This window comes from Pongo abelii, chromosome 14 (assembly GCF_028885655.2).
Source record: "Pongo abelii isolate AG06213 chromosome 14, NHGRI_mPonAbe1-v2.0_pri, whole genome shotgun sequence".
In the NCBI taxonomy this organism is placed as follows: Eukaryota; Metazoa; Chordata; class Mammalia; order Primates; family Hominidae; genus Pongo; species Pongo abelii.
Genome location: NC_071999.2, coordinates 117,399,644 through 117,420,690, shown reverse-complemented (window position 1 = coordinate 117,420,690; position 21,047 = coordinate 117,399,644). Strand labels below are relative to the sequence as shown.

At 43.2% G+C, this 21,047-nt stretch overlaps 1 protein-coding gene across 31 annotated transcripts in view; it reads right to left on the bottom strand.

Moving 5' to 3' along the window:
- Positions 1–21,047, bottom strand: part of ARHGEF7 (Rho guanine nucleotide exchange factor 7) — a 191,973-nt gene that overhangs the window by 145,812 nt on the left and 25,114 nt on the right. For 17 of the 31 annotated variants that reach the window (XM_054529243.2, XM_009248793.4, XM_054529250.2 and 14 more), the window contains exon 2: positions 4,334–4,420. In XM_054529243.2, the coding sequence (XP_054385218.1) occupies positions 4,334–4,420 (87 nt within the window). Of the gene's footprint in view, positions 1–4,333; positions 4,421–4,603; positions 4,710–21,047 lie in introns of those variants that run through there. The other 14 variants (XM_054529247.2, XM_063715043.1, XM_054529249.2 and 11 more) reach the window with 6 other exon arrangements.

The window sequence follows — 21,047 nt, the reverse complement described above, 5'->3', positions numbered from 1 at the left end:
ACTGTATGTGAGCCCACAGTCAATTCTTAAGCAAAAAAGCCTCATTAATATCAAACTATCCATCAAGATTACCCTTTTCTATTATGTATGAATATAAATATCGAGAACAGTAGACATCTTTCTTTCAAACAGAACTAAGTTAAAATCCATAGCTTTATTATAATAATTTTGTTGCTAATATTCCTGAAACCACATGTTATTAATGTGAGCTTAATAATGTATCATTTAAACAACTGGAATCTTATATCCTTAACTTTCAGCTCTTGAAATAAAAAACTGGTAAACATGTTACAGGTGTGATGGCTTTAACCAAACACAGCACATGTTACAGGTGTGATGGCTTTAACCAAACAAGCTTTCTCCTAGGAACATAAAATCTGCTTTTGCCAGTTACATTTCACCTGCTTCCCTAGTTGTCAGATGCCTAATCAGACAATGTTGTATAGGGTGGGAACATCTTGGAGGCTAATTCATTGCGACCTTTTCAGTGAACAAAGAAGCATGTGCACACACACACATGCACACATACACACCCTACAGTAGCTACAACACTTGAATCAGAATTCCACAGTAACACAGCAAAAAACTGGAAACAGAAATCACTCGGAATTTCTCTGTAGCTATTTACCTAAGAAAATGCAAAGAAATGTTCTATCACTTGCTTGGTTTGCCTCAGTAAGTTACTTATCCTCAAGTGAAATTCTACAAACATCATCATCATCATCTTTTTTTTTTTTTTTTGAGACGGAGTTTTGCTCTGTTGTCCAGGCTGGAGGGCAGTGGCGTGATTAGTTGAGATGGGGTTTCACCATGTTGGTCATGCTGGTCTCCAACTCCTGACCTAAGGTGATCTACCCGCCTCAGCCTCCCAAAGCGCTAGGATTACAGGCATGAGCCACTGCACCCAGCCAATGTCATCATTATTCTTATTAATAATTATTATTTTGGGTGCTTTTGAGATACAAATAGAGAGAAATTGTGTGCCTAGGGTTTTTTTGCCCTAACTGGAAAAAAAAAAAAAATTTACGCATGCCAAGTAAAAAAGTTATAAGAAAATGAAGTCATCCAAGTTGCACTGCTTTCCAACACTAATTAAATTTTTTTAATTTTCCAAATTTCAAAGTTTTCCAACCTAAAACCTAGTGCTTCTCAAAGTTTACCAATAAATGCAACTCACACAATATTCCTTTAAAACCAATTTATAAAAATATTTTCATCATCAGAACTGGGGGATAATATCTGATTCTCTACAAGTAATTAAGGAGGGCATGCACCAAAATAGCTGACATATTAACCAAGTTTACTTCCTTTTTCCCTTTAACAAATCTTAGCAGAGCTTAAATTGACAGTAAATAAGAATATATACACCAAAAACAATCTGTTACAAACACAATTCAGTCTAAACTAACCCCTGGAAGAAAAGCACCTTGACATTTACAACCACAGAACAAAAGCTAAACTAGAATTTAAGCTATCAGTTTTAAGTTTTGTGTCTGTAATTTCAAAACATTTCTTATCAATTTCCCACCTTTCAGAATTTTGTGAAAATGAAATGTGTAAATCCCACAACATATTTCACAAGTGCAAGGCCCTTCCCTCCTCACTCCCTAAGCAATTCTTAAACACTGGGAAATTGCTGCACTGTGGCCCGCATGGGAGATGACCAAGTCCTTCAGGGCCCAGCCCTGTCCCTTCACATCACCTTACAAGGCTGGAAGCCAGAGGTGGATGCATATCATACAAAATGACTTCTCAGGGTAACTTCCCAAAAAACACAATGACTGAACAATTTATCAGGTTTTTCATGTGCTGTTTTCATATTTTCATTTTTATTATCTCCTAGATAATAAATAAATACAAGTGTGACTCACACTAAGCTTGAAGAATGCTAACATTTGCCTCTTGTTTAAATTTACTGGAAGAGATATTTACTCTTTAAAAATAGCACAAAATAAGTCAAAACTTATTTTTTACTTTAAAATGAAACTCACTTGCTATCAACTACAATCTCAAGTTCATTCTATTAGTAACAAATATTTATTGAAAGCCTATTATGTGCCAAGCACTACTCTAGATGCTTGGGATCTGTTAGTGAAAACTCTCTTCCAGAGAACCTTCAAATAAACCCTTACTTATAAAAACAATAGTTACCATATGAAATGTCAGCAGCAACCTTTGGAAAACTAAAAACGGCAAGTTTTTAACATTCAATTTACTTTTTCTTTTTTTTTGAGGGAGTCTTGCTCTGTCACCCAGGCTGGAGTGCAGTGGCGATCTCAGCTCACTGCAACCTCTGCCTCCGGGGTTCAAGGGATTCTCCCGTCTCAGCCTCCCGAGTAACTGGAACCACAGGTGCGCACCACCACGCCCGGCTAATTTTTGTTTTTGGGTTTGTTTTTTTTTTAAGTAGAGACAGGGTTTCACCATGTTGGCCAGGCTGATCTCGAACTCCCGACCTCATGTGATCCACCCGCCTCGGCCTCCCAAAGTGCTGGGATTACATGCGTGAGCCACCACGCCCAGCCTCAATTTACTTTAAAACAAAACTTTTTTAAAAAGTCTTACACTAAGGTCAGATAATCAATGTGCAAATTGAGTTTCAAAAGTGTGTTAACATAAACAAAACTCAACAGTTTCAAGAGGATAATATAATAAAATCCCACACAAAAGTCAAGAAAAAGTAAAACCTGCCACCAGCAACGCATATTATCACAGCCAATAAGGCAGCTGGATTACAAAATGACAAAGCTGATACGACAAAGGGTATCAGGGAAAGACTACTGAAACACTGTCTTTTTCCCTTTTGAAAGGGCCCTAAGTTTCTTGGAATCTCACGGAGAACTTTCACTTACGTGTAATAATTTCCTTGCCAACATGAAATACTACCAACAATAAATTTCTTTGTGTTTACAATCATAAACAACTCCAGTAATACTTTAATCTATGAATTCCTACACGTCTAATTCAATTAAATAAACTTTCCATGTAACCTGCCCTCACAGATTTGATGTTCTAGGCTTTCCGAGAAACCTATAGCAAAAGACTACCCTTCGGGAAGGGAAACCTCTGTTGGGTTATCCTATATAACAGGTTCTACAAAGATGCTTTCATATACAGTTGTCCCTTTTTATCAGCAGGGAATTGGTTCCAGGATCTCTGTGGATACCAAAACCCTCAGATGCTCAAGTCTTTTATATAAAATGGCATAGTCCCGTAAACATTACATCATCTCTAGGTTACGTACACTACCTAGTACATTATAAATGATATGTAAATAATCATTATACTGTGTTGTTTTTTATTGTTTTTTTTAATTGGTTTCCCCCTCCTCCAATATTTCCAATCCAAGGTTGGCTGAATACGCGGGTGGGTAACCTTGGATACGGAGGACCGACTGTACTCTTATCTGGGAGCTTGATATTGCCCATCTCAGTTTACAGATAAGAAAACTAAGGTTAAGAGTGACAAAGTGGCAACATAAACGGCAAGACTTAACTACAGGACTGACTGCAACCACTTAAGTAGATCCCAAGAAAAGCAAAGCTAGATTTCTGTATTTAAAGCGCTACCCCAAGTGTAGGAAGAATCGCAATAGAAAAATAAAATGAAAGCGTTAAATTCCCAGAAACTGCCACTGAAAGACTGAAAAGACAATGTTTAGTAAAGTGACACAACATTTTACAACAGGGAATCGAGACCCCGCCCAGTATGTTCCCCGACAGCATGTTTTATAAACCACAGATACCGGTTAATGTGAATTCTCTAACCTAAACATTAAGTGTTGAGGGTACGGAAAAACCACCGAATTTCTGGTCTCAGGAAGAAAAAGCAGAGAAAGGAGTGCAGCTGGGAGAAGCAGGCGGAGAGCTGGCCAATTTTATTTCTGCACGACTTTGCCTGATCACCTGCTGAGGATTCTAAGGCCTGACCCAGACCTAGATGCGAGCCTTTAGATGACAATCTCTAAAAGCAGAGTTCATGCTGAGGCAGGTGCCAAGAAATCGGTTCACACCCCTGATAAACGGTTGTTGAAAATGTGTGTCACCTGCACCACCAGCGGCCAGAACCACTCTTCCTCACTGCAACGAGGGCAATGTCTGGGGTTCCACACGCAGACTCCACCCTGCCCTGGGGGTGGCCCGCGCGCCGCCACCTCCCGGCCGTTACCCAAACCCGCAACGCCCCGCTCCACACATCCCGTAACCCCGAGCGGCCGGGGAGGGTCGGACCCGGGCGCGGAGGAGGCGGGAGGTCCGGCTGGAGCGAAGCACCCACCCTGGGCCCAACCCCGTCTTCCCGGCCCCTCCCTCGACCCGTGGCCGCCCGCGCTCACCTCCAGGCGCAGGGAAGCCCCGCAGCCGCGCAGGAACTCGCGGATGTTTCTCAGGCACTCGCTCTCGCTCCGGGGCTCCGGGTAGACCTGCAACACAGAGCACAAGCGCTGAGCGCCGTGGCCGGCAGCGGGCAGGCCGCGGACAAGGCCGAGCGACGCCCACGGCCCGCGCTCCCAACACAGCGGGCGACGCTGGCGAGCGGCCCCCGACGGCCTGGAGCGAGCCCGCTGCCCCAGATGCCAAGCCGCTCAGCCGCTGCTTCTCCTCACCCTTTTTTCTTCCTCCGGGGCTGCACCAATCTCTGCCCCTTCCCGCACCAGGAAGTGAGCCCCGGAGCCGGAAGTGACGTCCTCAGACCGCGCCCCCGCCGGCCCGCGCCGGACGTCTTCGGCTGGCGCCGGGTGTTCGCCCCCGCAGAGGCAGCCCACCCTGCTTACCCGGCGAGCTGCCACCTCTTCCGGCCCAGTGCTGGGCCTCGGTCCGGTAGAGGGAGCCCACCGGTTGGCCCCACGCGCGGCCACTGCCGCCGCCTCCTGTCCAGTCTTCGGCCTCAGCCCCAGCCCCGCGGACGCAGCCGACAAGGCCCGGCACCGCGCGCGGCCTCCTCCCTGCGCCAGGTCCTTGGCCTGGCCCCGCAGACACAGCGCACCCGGCTCGGCCCCGAGCGCGGACGCCGCTGCCTCTTGTCGCCCGGTCCTCGGCCTCTCCCAAGTGGACGCAGCCTGGCCCAAAGGGGCCCCAGAGAACTCGGGCGGCTTGAGTAACCCCTGATTGTTGGGAGAGAACCTGGGATTTCTTCCCTTCTTTCTAGCGAAGGCTCATGGAGAGCGCAGTTACTATTCTAATGCAATGACTTAAAATAATTAAGCAACATAAATTATGCATGTTGGGATTAAGGTGCAATGTTTTCCCAAATATAAGCCACGTGCTTCATGAATGATTAACCGAAATAGACAGTTAACATGAAAACCAGTAAGTCAGCTGAGAAGAAATTCTGGATCCACCGCAGTGGAGGAGCGCAGGAAGGCGCCTACAGACTCCCTAGTGCTTTAGTCCAAGGTAGAATTGGACTAAAGCAACACATGTAAGGTGTTTGGAACTTACCCACGGCAAGAAACTAAGGAAACCAGAAACAGTACCAATTACTAGAAAATTTTAAGAAGCCTGAGACATACGAAAAACTTTATTTTGTTTTTTACTCTAAGGATTATTTTAACTGTAAGAAAATTTCTGTTCCAAATTACATGTGAAGACATTAAGCGTTGACATTTAAACTAATGCGTCATCTAGAACTCTAGCATTTGAGGACATTAAAGGCATTTTTGTCCTGTACTGTAGGAGAAAATCACGACATTTCACCAGGTTATTCTCAGGAATACTGTGGTTTCATTTCATGGTGCTCAGGTGTTTTATACATAAAAACCAAGTGTTCAGCAATGCCAAAAGGGATGAAATGAAGCTTTTTTCTTTCTATAGTTGAAAAATTCCTACAAGCAAGTGCTGACATGTTTCCATCGAAATTATACATTTTTTCAGTGGAATGGCAAAAGCAAAGCTGCTTCCTAATCCATTTTGCTCTTCTCTTTAAAATAATTTTCAAAAATTATCACATATCTAGGTAATACCTAATTTTTTTTCTTCAGTTTTAAATAGTTGTAAAGGATGTAATTTCTGACATTCTGAAGACATTTTTAAATTAAACCATTGCATCCTTTATAAAAAATATATCCAATAGAATCTAAATGTAATAGAAACGTAATACCCATTTCTCCATCTAAAAAGTTTCTGAACAAGTCAGACATTAATTCTTTCTCCTTTAATTCATTCCACTTCACCCAAAAAGTTGTATCCTCATATAGTCTATTTTTATGCTTGAAACACACTCTTTTTTGACAAGTGACCTCTACAAATACAGTCAATCATCATTCAAAATCTGTATTTATGAACTCAGCTACTTGCTAAAAATTGTGTGTAACCCAAAAATCAATACTTGAAGCACTCTCAGTCATATGTGGACACATGCAGAACAGTGAAAAATTTGGATCACCTTATGTACACGTTCCCAGCTGTGCTTGAACAAGGCCATGCTCTGCCTTCTTTTTTTAGTTCTCATTCTGTAAATATATGTCCTCTTCTCACTCAGTGTCACGTTTTTCAAATTTCTGTGCTTTCCGATAGTGATTGCTCTGTTTCAAATGGCCCCCAAGCGTAGTGCTGAAATGCTGTCTAATGTCCCTAAGCGCAAGAAGGCTGTGATGTGTCTTAACAGAGAAAATACATGTGTTAGATAAGCTTCGTTCGGGCATGAGTTACAGTGCTATTGGCCATGAGTTCAATGTTAATGAATCAACAATACGGTACATTCACATCTGTACATGAGGCTGCTCCAGAAAGTGCTAAAGTAACATCTATAATGCATGATGAAGCTATGGAAAAGATGGAAAAGCAGCTAAATTTGTGGATTCATGAGACGACAACCAATAAAAAAAAGTGTAGTGGGCAGTATTGTTGTGAGGCTGAAAGCCAAAGAAATTTACAGCCATATTACCCAAGGTCAGGAAAATGTTAAACCCTTCTCAGCTAGTGCAGGCTGGCTGGCACATTTCAAAAGGCGGTACAGCATGAAATCAAATTTTAAACTTGCAGGCAAGGCAGGTTCTGCCATAAGGAGGCTGCGGAAGAATTTTAAAAACGCCTGCTAAGTGTTAGACGTGAAAAGGGTTAAAGGGTTATGTTAAAGAGCAGGTTTTCAATGCTGATGAGACTGCTTGTTTTATAAGAATGCTGGCAAATTAACCTATGTAATGTAAATGGTCACGCAAGCCCCTGGCTTTAAAGCATTCAACCTTGCTATTGTGCACAATGCCAAGGGTGACTTTAAGTGCAAACCTCTGATGGTGTACAGAGCCCAAAACCCATGAGCCCTTAAAGGGAAAAACCTGAACTGCATGCCAGTCCATTGGAGGTAGAATAGAAAAGCATGGATGGTATCTGAAACATTCTGGGATTGGTTCCACCACTGCTTCATTCCAGAAGCTGAACAATATCTCCAGGGCAAAAACCTTGCTTTCTGGGTCTTATTAATTTTGGATAATGCCACAGTTCATTGCACGATGAACTTGAAAATGCTCACCCCAACAAAGAAGTTCTTTTCATGCCCCCAATACTACAGCTCTCATCCAGCCCCTCAGGGCATAATACAAACTTTCAAGGCACACTACACGAGGGAACTTTATTGTAAAGCTTGTGAGGCTCTTGACGCCAACAAGGAAGCCACCATGATAGACTACTGGAAATCACTCACTATAAGCAGCATTATTGATTATGTTGGCACAGCCCGGGACGGCATCAAGCAGGCTACTATCAATAACTGCTGGGAAAACATCTGACCAGACTCTGTGAAAACTTTTCAAGGCTTTGAAGTTGTTTCAGAAAATATAAAAAACAATGTAAAAAAACAATGCATATTGCATGGCAAATAAGTGGAGAAGGTTTCAGTGACATGAAGGAAGAAGATGTGGAGGAAATTTTGTCAGAGAACGCAGTAGAACCCACAAACAAAAACCTGGGTGAGATGGCAAAACACGGCAGCATAGTCAGGGATGAAAGTCACCCTAAGACTCCAAGAATTGTCCCTCTCACGGCAGCCAAAATATCAGAATAGAATTCTGCCTTGGAAAAAATTTTCAATGACATGGAAGAATGTGACCCTGTACTTGAACGTAGCCTCACATTTAAGCACCTTACTTCCACTGCATTTATCCCTTCTTCTGAGATGCTTAAAGATTTGAGGCGAAAAGCCAGGAAGACAAGGCTGAACCAATTTTTCTAGCCAGTTTGAGAGACAGTTGCCAACACCATCAACAAGTTGCAAAAGACAAACTGCTAAGGTAGCTCTGCCGGATCACAATGTGCTGCCCTTACTGACCTCTTCCTCTTGTGCAAGGTGAGTTCCACCAGCCTCTTTTGATTTTCATGGGGCAAGCTAAGGTTGATAGGGTAAACCACAGTGCACTCACTGACCATCACACATCCTGCAGCTCCATTACAGTAAGACTTTAGTTAATGTGTATAAAACTTTAAATACTTAATCTTCACTTAATGCTTTTTTCAGGACTTCATGTATTTGTTATTACTGTGCTATACAGTATAAAGCATGTTCACAGTATTCCGTGTTATGTGAGTACTGTATATGTGTATTGTGTGCATGTGTGTACTTATGACTGAGAATTAAACTAGTAGTCATAGGAGTACATAATGCTGTAACTGAAACACAGTGTTTATTATAAAGAAATACTGCATATGATTAATTGTAAGAAATTTATATTAAATAAGCTATCTTCAAACAAAAATACACATAAAACAAGGTTATGTATTGATTGGTTGGCAAAATGTTCTGGCCAGAGTCTTCGTATATCCTAACGCTATATTTCTCCTCAGAGCAGTGTTGCATTTGCCAGTAATTCAGTGATCAAGGTAACTTTCTAGAACATAACTACCACAAATAATGATAATTGACTCTACATTTAAGAGTATTAAGCCATAAGAATCTAATTGCTATGATTTTTTTCTGAACTGAGTTAACACAACTATTATGAGTACACAAATGATGAAAACAATATGTTACAGTTTTTATAAATTATTACATATAAAAAGCAAAGTTTTATCTGGAAGTGTATTTCTTTTTCTTTTCTTTTTTTTTTTTTTTTCAGAGATAGTGGTCTTACTATGTTGCCCAGGCTGGTCTTGAACTCCTGGGCTCAAGCAATCTGCCCGCCTCAGACTCCCAAAGTGCTGGGATTACAGGCGTAAGCCATCGCACCTGGCCAGAAATGGTTTTTTTAATGAAATGTATAGGGCTTTTTTTTTAGTTTGTTAATTTACCCATGAATGACTATCACTTTTTGCTAGAGTGAGGTATGATCTAGCATCACTTGTTTTCCTATCTTGGAGGATTTTTATGCAAACCCTGGAAAACTTTGTTCACAAAAATAAATACTTGAAAATGGAAGGAGATTTGTCATGATATAACTTAACTCTTTGAAGTCTTCTGAGTTACATGGACAAAGTCCAGATATGGTCTCTCATAAGTTAAAAATATTTTAAATCATTTATTAACAACTTGATTAGGTCTCCTTTGATTTCTGTGAAAGCTAAGAAGTGGAAACCCCTGAGTAGCAAAATTTCAGTCGTTAAAGTCATTGACTCCCTAATACCATCAATATTTCTCACTGTCTCTTTGTTCCACGGCCTGGAAGTTTTCCATCCTGCAGCAGTGTACCTCAGGAAGATGACAGGTGCGAAGTCTGCGTTTCTGTATGAACTGGGAGAATGGCTATCGTGAGAGAGGAGATGGGGCGGCCAAACCAGCTTCATGTCTTCCGTGGCTTGGCACCTTCTAAGGCTAGTCAGTTTTAGGTGACTGTGTATGCAAGCTGAGGGTCTGGAAGTGGATTCCCTTAATACCATCCTGTGCCTGCATATCCCTTGAAAAATATTTCTGTACATGTACATGCATACCTGTAGCAAGCTAGGTCAAAGAACACTGTATCTAAAACACACTTGTTTGGAAAACTGTAATGTCAAAGAGTCAAAACTTTATAGTAAGTAGTACCTGGCTGTGTAACAAATATGTTGTGTCACACTGGACAAGTCACTTGACCTCTTGGGTCTATGCCCTTGTCCCTGATTTAAGGCTAACACATCTTTTTGCACAGAGTGGCTGGGAGGATGAAATGGGTAATAAATTAATCCAGCAATATTGGGCTTAGACTCCTCTGTAGATGATGGCATAAGCACGGTGAATGCAAAGAGTGAGACGCACAGAAGCTTGCACACAGCATGGCAAGTGTGGCTAACGGAGATGTAGACTCAGCACTACAGAAGCATGGCAGAGGGAAACCTAAATTCTGCAGAGATAGGGCAGGGCTAGAGGCTTAACCAGCATAAAAGGTGACCTCTGAGTTGGGCCCAGAAGGGTGAAGAGGCAAATGGAACGGCATCTCAAAGGCGTGCCATTTTGGCAGTCCAGGGTGTTCTCAAGGATGGCAAGTAGAAAAGGGCAGCTGAGATCATGGGTGAAGCTGCAGTGGAAAAACATGTTTGGAATATTATGATACAAACAAGATGATTGAAAGTCCCTTTAATATTTCGCTGAAGAAGCTATAGGAACGAATGGTCAGTGAGCACGTGAAAAACACTTCAACCTCTTTAGTCATTAGGGAAATGCAAATTAAAACCACAGATAACACTGCACCCCACCAGAATGGATCAAATGGAAAGGGATGACAATATATCAAGTGTTGGCAAGGATGTAAAGTAATTGGAATTCCCAGACACGACTAATGGGAGTGTAAATGGTATGCTTAGAAAACTGGCAGTTTCTTGAAAAGTTAAATATACATCTACCCTAAGACCGGCATTCCTTTCCTAGGTATTTACCCAAGAGAGGTGAAAGCATAAGTCCACTGAAAGCCATGTACAACAATGTTCATAGCTTTATTTATAATCAGCAAAGCCTTCACAATTCAAAGGGGTGGGGAAGTCTCCTTTTTCATGTAGTCTCCAGAAATATTCAGAAAACTCAGGCCTCAAATGACCAACAACTCTGCCCAGTTCACTTTTCAGAAATCCTGTGCCAAATTCTCCATGGTAATAAACTCCAGGCTTTTCCATCAAGAACTCTAACCAGGCAGAGGCATAGCCAGTCCCAGAATCATTACAATTTTCCTTCAAAGTATGGCTTTTGTACTTAATATTTGATAAGCAGTGTGTGTGATATGAAAATTTGCTACAAATTAATCACAAAGCAACATTAAGGTCAGACTTCAGAAGCGTCCACAGCTATCCAGTTTTCATGTCATGTCCTTACCAACTACTCCAGGGCAGGAACAATCATCTCCACCCTCAACCAAAGCAGAGCCAACTAAGACAGCTGCCACCTCTCAGAATTTAAAGACTCTCAAACTTTGAAAGAGTTTGAGTAAAAAACCACTACAGAAGGAAGAACAAGCAGTATCAGCAAGGCAAATAATTAAACAGGTTCAATGTTATCTCAACAATTAAGATCAACGGTAGAAAATAGTCACATCTGAGAAGTATTTATCTCCCCAGGGAGATTCTGATTCTGCGTAGATCTGAAGTACATACAGCCCAGGAGCCTAGCGTCAGTGTGCACGTGTGTGTGTATGTTTAAAGTCTTCATCTGATTCTGATTTTCAGCCAGGTTTGGGAACCACTGGTATGGTATAACTCAGTGTTTCTTAAACATCTACATGCACCAGAATCACCTGGAGTAACACAGATTCAGTAGGTGGAGTGGAACCGAAGAATTTGGATTTCCAACAAGTTCCCTGTAGACATTGATGGTATCAGGGCCATACTTAGAGAATCTAGTGGTATATATAGACTGACTCTAGAAGTGTTCTGTTTTTTTCCTACTTGGAGAATAATGCAGACTCCCAACCACAGAACGAAGGTCACCCCAGGTCTTTGCCATCAAATCTCACACCCCAGCTATGAAAGATCACTTCCTCCTCTGAATGTGTGTGGTTCCGTCCACAGCTAGACCTACAACACAGCTGGACCTACTTGTGCACATCTCATCTCCCTCATTAGACATAAGCTCCCTAACTGCAGGGCCCACCAATGTCTCATGTTAAATAGTCAGCAACTGTGCACTAAATGACCTAACTCACTTGGGTCACCAAATCCACTCATCACGGAGTAAGTGAAACAAAGAACCTTAGCTGAAAGGGTCACAGAAAACTTTTGAGGTAGTTCTGGTATTTTACAGATGAGAAAACAGGGACTCAGCTGAAATGTCGTGTCCAAAACTACACAGCCTGTGGACTTCACCAACCTGCACCGACCTCTGAGGACTGCATCAACCAGGCTTCCCTGCTCTCTGGCTTCTGGTGGGGTTGAGCCAATAGGGGGCCCTGGCAGGAAGCAGGGGCCTAGAGCGGTAGATGCTGGAGCTGGCTCACAGGGGGCTGTATGGGTCTCACCCTGTCACACTTGTGTCTTGAAAGCCCTGGTGTAAGTACCTACAGCACAGAAATTAGCAAACGGTACATGCCAGGGCCCCCCCTCGCAAACAGCCAGGTGTTTAACATGTACCAACACACCACTGGCGGAAGACCATGGCTCCTGTCAGGCAGCCTCTCCTGTAACTACAGCTCTCACTGGCTGGAGAAACCCTGCTTCCCTTGACCTTTCCCTTTGGGGTCAGGGAGAGTTAATGACTTTTCAGTCATTAACTCATCTCTTCTAAGTTGTCCTTCTTCCTGCCCTCACTTCATAAATCATCTCATAAACCACCTCTGTTCAGTGTGCCATCTATCTGTTTTCTGCCTGGCCCCTAACCTGGGGTGCTTCCTGGCAGCATCTAAAATTAGAACACAATGTAATGGCAAACGATTGGAAACAATCTAGAGGACACATTAAATGAATTCTAATGCTTCCACAAACAGACTATCACCACTACCATACAGCCTTTAAAAAAGGGGCAGCTTTATATCCTGATATGTTACAATCTCCAAGTTATGTTTGGCGCAGTAGGGAACATTGGGAACACTGTGGATAATATCTACCTTTTCTATTTTTTCAAAAAAAAAGCAAGAAGAAAATGTATGTAGGTGTTTAGAAATGCATGGAGCTGTCTCTGCAAGCATATGCCAGACACTTAACAAGAGTTCCCTACGGGGAAACAGAATTGGGCATGGAGGACAAGGGAACAAGCAAGAGAAATGTGCTTTTCTCTCTCTACTTATTGTACCCTTTGAATGTTGTCCCATGTGCAAGTATTATTAAATACATTAGAGAAGAAGACGATGACCACTCCCAATCTATTATTCTTCCCCTCAGGCCAACGTGACTGCCCCATCACAAAACAGTCCTCAAGACAGCTGGGCTGCCAGCATGCTGGGGTCTTTGTAGGGCAGATCTCCACCATGTCATGCAAAGATGCAATAGTAGGTTTGAAATCCTAAGTTCACCTTCTAAAAGTCCGCTTAGCATTCAATGGTTCATCTAATTTTTAATTACATGGTAGTCACTGCTTTATTCTAATTAAATTGCAGCTGTCTTCTGATCAGGAATTATGCTCTTCCACAGCACTCTGGCTCATTCCACAGTCAATAATGTTAAATGGAGTGAAAATGTAGGTCAGTGGAGCTAACTTGGAAGTCTCCAGGACAACTCTTCTTCCAAATCCATTGGAAAACATGAAGCAACAGGCAGAAATGCCAAGGATTTGACTGTTAAATACCAGACAAGTAAGCTGCTCCCCCAAAAAGTCTTTAGCATACTAAGCAAGTCATTTACTGGAAGAAATTTAAACCTTTTATAAAGCATGTTTCTCTTTTGCATTCCTTCTTCAAGAAATCCCAAAGCTCAACTCTAAATGAAACGCTGCAGCCATCTAGGAACAAATTGTTTTCCCTGAGTATGGAACTGGCCAGATTATAAAGGGTAGTAATCCAGTTCCCAGTTCCCAACCTCCAGTTCCCAACCTAAATTCAGATATGCCAGAGACATGAAATGTCAAAGAGAGACCAACAAGACTACAGTGCTTCAACTGTCTCATGCATCCCTTGAGGCTTGGTTCTCACAAACTCTAAAAGCACAGTTTAAAATCCCTCAGAATTGGTGGCAACAGTCCCAAATTCACAGCAATGCCAAAAATGGATAACAAAATATTTAAAGATAAAACTTCATCAGATAACCCAGAAGACATTTCACCATTGAGTCGTATTTTGTTCTCCCAGTATTGTTAGATGAAAACGTAGCAGTTGTATCTTAATTGTTGAATGAGAGTGAGCTGGGAAACAGCACGTACCCTGCCACCCCTCAAGGTTAGGCTGCGGCGATGCAGACCCCCAGGAAGCAAGTGCAGCTGGGATGGGCACGGTTGATGTCTCGCCACTTCCATCGGCAGCCACCATTCCATGTGCCCTTGAAGGATCTGGGTACAAGAAAACTGAGAGCAGTACAGATTCATAAGACAATTCAAGTTGAGTCTTGTGGTCGAAGATTGTTCTTTCACCTGTTCACGTGGAATAATTGTTTTTTTTCTTTCACCTTCATGCTTGTGACCTAATGGAAACAGACTGTAAATGATGGCATGGCATTCTGTGAATCAGAGCTGCCCATCACTTTCTTGTTAAGCTCCCTTGCTCTACTGTTTCCGACCCTTTGGCATGTTCCCTCTCCCACTGAGTGCACTTCAGCATGGTTGGTGATTATTTTCTTATTACCCATTGTTAAAGACACTTATGGAGAAGACTGTGGCCTCTGACGGAAATGTGTTAGTGAATCCAAGGTGGGTACTGGCTGTGTAGTCATTGTCTGGGTGAGTTTCGAAATGAGGCAGGGTCATGTCCACCCTCAGCACAAGCAGTCTGTTCTCTGCCGGGATGTTGCCTCCTGTATCTACTCTCTGCCTCACCAATAACCCAACATCCTATTCTTGACCAAGGCACCTCGGTGAGAATGGCAGCTCCTGTCCCTGCAGTCCCGAGTGCTACTCTGCTGTTCATATTTATGTTCTCAGACGTCTAGAGTTTTTTATGGCGGCCCTGCATTTGTTTGCCTCCACTACTCAGATTTCCTTCTGAAGTGTCTTCCTGCCGTCCAGCTCCACACACAGTGAAGTCAGGGGACAAGAGTGGGAGCTCCACAGTCGTGCACTGTTTTGTTCCTGGACCTTCCCACCCAAGAGTCTTTGGTTCGAAGCTGTGTTTAATGCAAGTTCAAGTCTCAGAGCCACCTAAGAGAAGACTGAACCCAACCACCTAGGAAGAAATCTGTTTTCATCTACATGTTAACTTGTGGGGGATTTGAAGGCATGCAAAGAGGCAGGCTCATTTTGGAGAGGAGATGGTGAAGCAGGAGGGAGCCATTCACCCAGAGGAAGAAAGTGAAATAAGGGGACTGGAAACAGCTGAGGACATCCACAGTTAAGCACATCTCTCTATAAATAGCAGTTGGGCCTTCCCTAGAGAGAGAGGTGAGAGGAGGAAGAGAGGGCAGGAAGCGTTGGCCAAGGACACTTGTGGGCTATAAAAGCCTCTTACATGAAAGACAGGCCAGTTGGGACTTTCATATTATCTGTGAGTAACAAAAAGGTTGACAAAAAGATCATTATTACCCAAAACTCAAGTATCAGCAGTGTGGGCTGAGATAAATAGGGCCATAGCTGTGAATAAGATGTGTGGCAATCTGTACTTGGGAAATGCATTTTTTAAAAACCACTTAGAAATACTGATCTTCATTACTTAAAGATAAGGCTGCTAATGTATACACAAGAATTCCATTTGGTTCATATTACTATCATTATTTATAATTTGCCTGTAATGTCACTCCTCCACTCAAAACCATTAAAAGCTCCCCATTTCACTCAGGAAAAGCCAAAGTCCTTGAGAGAACAAGAAGACAAGCCACCGACAGGGAGGAGATATTTGCAAAACACATCTAGCCAATAACTTGTATTCTGAAAGTATAAAGAACTCTTAAAACTCATTAAGAAAACAACTCAGTTTTAAAAATGGGCGAAAGATGTGAAAAAAACACCAACAAAGATACACAGATGGTAAATAAGCACATGAAAAGATGTCCAACATCATATATTATAAGGGAAATGTAAATTAAAACAAGGAGATGCCACTGCATACCTATTAGAATGGCCAAAATCCACAAAACTGTCAACACCAAATGCTGGCAAGAATGTGGAGCAATGGAACTCGCATTCATTGCTGGTGGGAATGCAAAATGGTGCAGCCACTAGAAGGCAGTTGGGCAGTCTCCTACAAAGCTAAATGTAGGCTTACCATATGATCCAGCAATTGTGCTCCTTGGTATTATATTTACCCACGTGGGGCTGAAAACGTATATCCACACAAAAACCTGCACACATTTGTTTATAGCAACTTTCTTCACAATTGCCAACACTTGGAAGCAAGCAAGATGTACTTCAATAGGTGAATGGAGAAAAAACAGTGGTACATTATACAATGGGATTATTCAGTGATAGAAAGAAATGGGCTATCAATCCATAAAAAAAAATATGGAGGAAACTTAAATGCATATTGCTAAGTGAAAGAAGCCGATCAGAAAGGCTATAGAATATGTAGTTATAACTATATGACATTCTGGAAAAGATAAAACTTTTGGAGCTTCCAGGCAGCTGAATACGTAGAGGTTCCTGGAGGGGGCACACCCAGGGAGGGCATGGAAGCTGTGTGACACTTCCCCCGTAGCTCGCACTACATGTGTCTTCATCTGTAGCCTTTGCAATATCCTTATAATAAACCAGTAAATGTAATTTAAAAAAAAAAAAACATGGGCACAGTAAAAAGATCAACAGTTGCCAGGGGTTGAGGTGAGGGAGGGATGACTAGGCGGAGTAAAGAGGACTTCAGGGCAGTGAAACTACTCTGCATGATATTATACAGTGGCTACAGGTCATTATACACTTGTCAAAACCCACAGAACATACAACACACAGTGATCCCTAATGGAAACTGTGAACTTTATTTAGTTAATAATAAAGTATCAGTATCAGCTTATCAATTGTAACAGGTGCATTATACTAATGTAGGGTGTTAATAATGGGGGGAAAGTGGGTGGGCTGAAAGAAGGGAGTGTATAGGAACTCAGTACTTTTTGCTCAGTTCTTCTGGAAACCTAAAACTGCTCTAAAAAATAAGGTCTAGGCTGGGTGTGGTAGTTCATGCCTAGACCTTATATGTAATCCCAACATTTTGGGAGGCCAAAGCAGGAGAATCACTTGAAACCAGGAGTTCAAGATCAGCCAGGGCAACATAGCAAGACCCTGTCTCTACAAAAACATTAAAAATTAGCTGGGCATGGTGACGTATGCTGTAGTCCTAGCTACTATGGAGCCCAGGAGTTCAAGGCTACAGTGAGCTGTGATCTGCCACTGCACTCCCTCCTGGGCAACAGAACAAGACCCTGCCTCTAAAAAAGCAAACAAACGAACAAACAAAAAAAAGGTTAATAATAAACGGCCAAGTCCTTCTAATGGCCAAGCAGGTACTACACAATCGCTCCCTTGTTCCCTCCTTGACCTCATCAGCCAGCTACCACCCTCCCCACTCTCACTGGCCTCTGCTGTTCTGGAACTCGCCAGGCAGGCTTCTACCCCAGGACCTCGCACTAGCTATTCCCTCTGCCTGCAACACCATCCTCCCAGATCTTCACATCACTCCTTTCTTCATTCCCATTCATCAAGTCTCTGTTCACGTCACTTCTCAGTAACACCTCCCAGATGACCTGATATAAATCTGCACCACCGCCCTAGGTGCTGGCACTTCCCACCCACCACCTGCTGTTTTCCTCCATAACACATATCACTGGTAAATGAAATGTCTCATTGATTTCTGTGTGGTGTTTACAGAATCTCTCCCTGCACTATACAATACACGCTCCAGCTGCAGTGTATTTGGTCCGTTTGGATGACGGTTGTATCTTAACAGATGGCATATACAGACAGGCACTTGGTTTATTATTTGTGAATTAATGAACAAAGGACCTGTACCTGTGACACTCTAATAAATCACTTGATTATGGCTATCAAAAGTGAAGTTCAGTGATACTGACATGGCAAAAAGTAATATACCAAAAAGTAATATAATTGGTCTAATGTGAGAATTGGATGTTTAAGACAGGAACAATCCTGAAAAAGACTTGGAAATATGATCAGTGTAGACAAAATGGTAGACATAAATCAAAGACTGTCTTAGTTTTACCTTAAAAGTTTCACCCCTCCCTATTGAGACTGATAGCTGCATCCTGTTGCCACTGGCTCGGCCTGTGGCCAGCTGCCCATGGGCTTCCCAGCGCTCTCCAGGACTGCCCACTTGCAGGCCCATGGCTCAGTTTCCTCTGTGCATGGGCATCAGTTCAGCCAGTGCTGTCCAGAGTAAGCTCTGGTCACAGCTCCTGCCTCCCTATCGCTAAGGAAAATCGCAGGCCCCAAATTGGGTTTCCCCTAAGCAGCTGGCCTGCTCCTGCAGCCCACATCAGGCCCCTGTCTGCCGCCAGTGCCCCACACAGGCACCCACCAGTGCTCCACGCAGGCACCCGCCAGTGCTCCACGCAGGCACCCGCAAGAGCCACAGGTTTCACAGGGTGGCCTTCATTCTTCTACCAAGGGGGACAAAACACACTCTGAAGGCCTCCTGTGATTCTGACAGTTCAGAGGTGAGAGAGACAGAGACGTAGACACAGAGAGGGAGAGACGGAGAGGCAGAGGATGTCACAGATACAGAGAGACAAAAAGGGGAGAAACAGAGTCACAGAGAGGCACAGAGGGAGAGACAAGGAGACAGCAAGGGAAGGGAAGAATCCTGCTGTTGTTCCCACGCTGTCTGCTGTCCTGCAGTGTGTACCGCCCTGGGCAGCCCTTGCTTTCTGAGGTCTGTTTTCTCTCTGTTGTCCACACTGAGCCCCTCCCTTGACAAGTCCTCCATCAAGTTCACTAATCAATCTTCTGCCATCTCTACTGTACCTTTGAGCCCATCCAGTGAGTTTTATTTCCATTATTCTATTCAGTTCTATACTTTTAATTTCCTTTTCATAAGTTTTATTTCTTTGCCGAGATGTTCCATTGTTTCATTTGTTTCCAGAGAACCTGTCATTGCTTTTTGAGCCCTTTTCATGATGGGTGCTTGGAAATCCTTGTCGGTTGATTCCAGCGCCATTCATGAAAGCAGCCACGGTCACCAAAGGCTTCAGCAAAGTCATCAGGGAATGAACCGTCTAGAAAAGGAGCTTCTGTGCCAGCTGGAGCCGGTTCTCCAGACCCAGCTCTTTCTCTGCATGATGCAGTGTTTTCTCCTATGGCCAGACTTGGGGGTGGGGTGTTGTCAAAATTGTCATCATTTTCTCCATATTCAGTTTTTACAAATGGACCCTCAATTGGCCACTGAACTGCAAAGCGTACGCTGGACTGAAATTGAGCAATGTGTCTTTGGTTTTGCCGAAAGGATAGTGCGAGCAGTGCAGGATGCTTCAGACCTTCAGAGAACAAGGGCATCCCCAATTTAAGGACGGCAAAACCCACCAACCCTTTGAGTTAGAAAGAGGCTACGGCTCAGCTGAACTCCACAACATGAACTGCTTCCTTGATAAGCAGCCGTTTGCCCATTTGTGTTTTTTGGTTTTTGTTTTTGAGATGGAGTCTCGCTCTGTCATCCCAGCTGGAGGGCAGTGGTGCGATCTCGGCTCACTGCAACCTCCACCTCCTGGGTTCAAGTGATCCTCCCACCTCAGCCTCCCAAGTAGCTGGGATTACAGGCATGAGCCACCACACCCGGCTAATTTTTTTTTTTTTTTTTTTGAGACAGAGTTTTGCTCTTGTTGCCAAGGCTGGAGTGCAATAGTGAGATCTCGGCTCACTGCAACCTCTGTCTCCTGGGTTCAAGTGATTCTCCTGCCTCAGCCTCCCAAGTAGCTGGGATTATAGGCATGTGCTACCACGCCAGGCTAATTTTGTATTTTTAGTAGAGATGGGGTTTCTCCATGTTGGTCAGGCTGGTCTCGAACTCCCGACCTCAAGTGATCCGCCTGCCTCAGCCTTTCAAAGTGCTGGGATTACAGGTGTGAGCCATCGTGCCTGGCCCCAGCTGTGTTTTTGAACTGGCAACCCAGACTCCTCCCTGAGGCTGCCCTTAGTTCCCATAACCAGGCAACATGGTTGATTTACTCTTCTTTAAAAGCCTCGGCATTAAAAAGCATCTTTACCTAAAACAGTATGACTTCATCTTCTGGTCATTTTTTGTGACTCAATATCTTATTTAGCTATAGTTCTTCCCAACCCTAACTTGAATATTTCACTGATGTCTCCATACATGCCTCAATTTAAGTAACATATTTCATCAAATCTTGTACAAACCTCCTGAGCTTGGCCTCTTAATGGAGATTGTTTCTCTTCTGTTGTACGAAAAAAAAACATACATTCTTATTTTAAAAAATTATGCACAGAAACAAATGGGATTCCAATTTTTCAGATAAATTCCGAGTCCCCTTCCAACCCAAGCAGGATGTCTTTTCTGTCTCTCTGCCTCCATGCTAAATACTCCAAAAGCCCATGAGGAAGCAGCACTCGGGGTCTGCTCTGTCTTGAACTAAGAAGGTACTAGTTAGGAAACTTGTTAAGCATGAGGATGGGGAGGGCACACCAAGGTGAGCGAGCAGCCTGTGCCACGCAGGGAAAAAATGCCCAGGTGAGCACACCGTGGCCTCCTGTCTGCTTCAAGGGTCATGCACACCATCTGGGTGGTCCAGGTCATGGTGCTGCTGGGCTAATGAGCTCAGTGGGCTAGGTCAGTGATTCTCAATCATGGCCCCAGGACCAGCAGCACCAGCACTGCCTGAGAACTTGTTAGAAAAGCAGATTCTCCTCATAAAATGAGTTAGGAAGGATTCCCTCTTTTTCTATTGATTGGAATAGTTTCAGAAGGAATGGTACCAGCTCCTCTTGTACCTCTGGTAGAATTTGGCTGTGAATCCATCTGGTCCTGGACTTTTTTTGGTTGGTAAGCTATTAATTATTGCCCCAATTTCAGAGCCTGTTATTGGTCTATTAAGAGATTCAATTTCTTACTGGTTTAGTCTTTGGAGGGTGTATGTGTCCAGGAATTTATCCATTTCTTCTAGATTTTCTAGTTTATTTGCGTAGAGGTATTT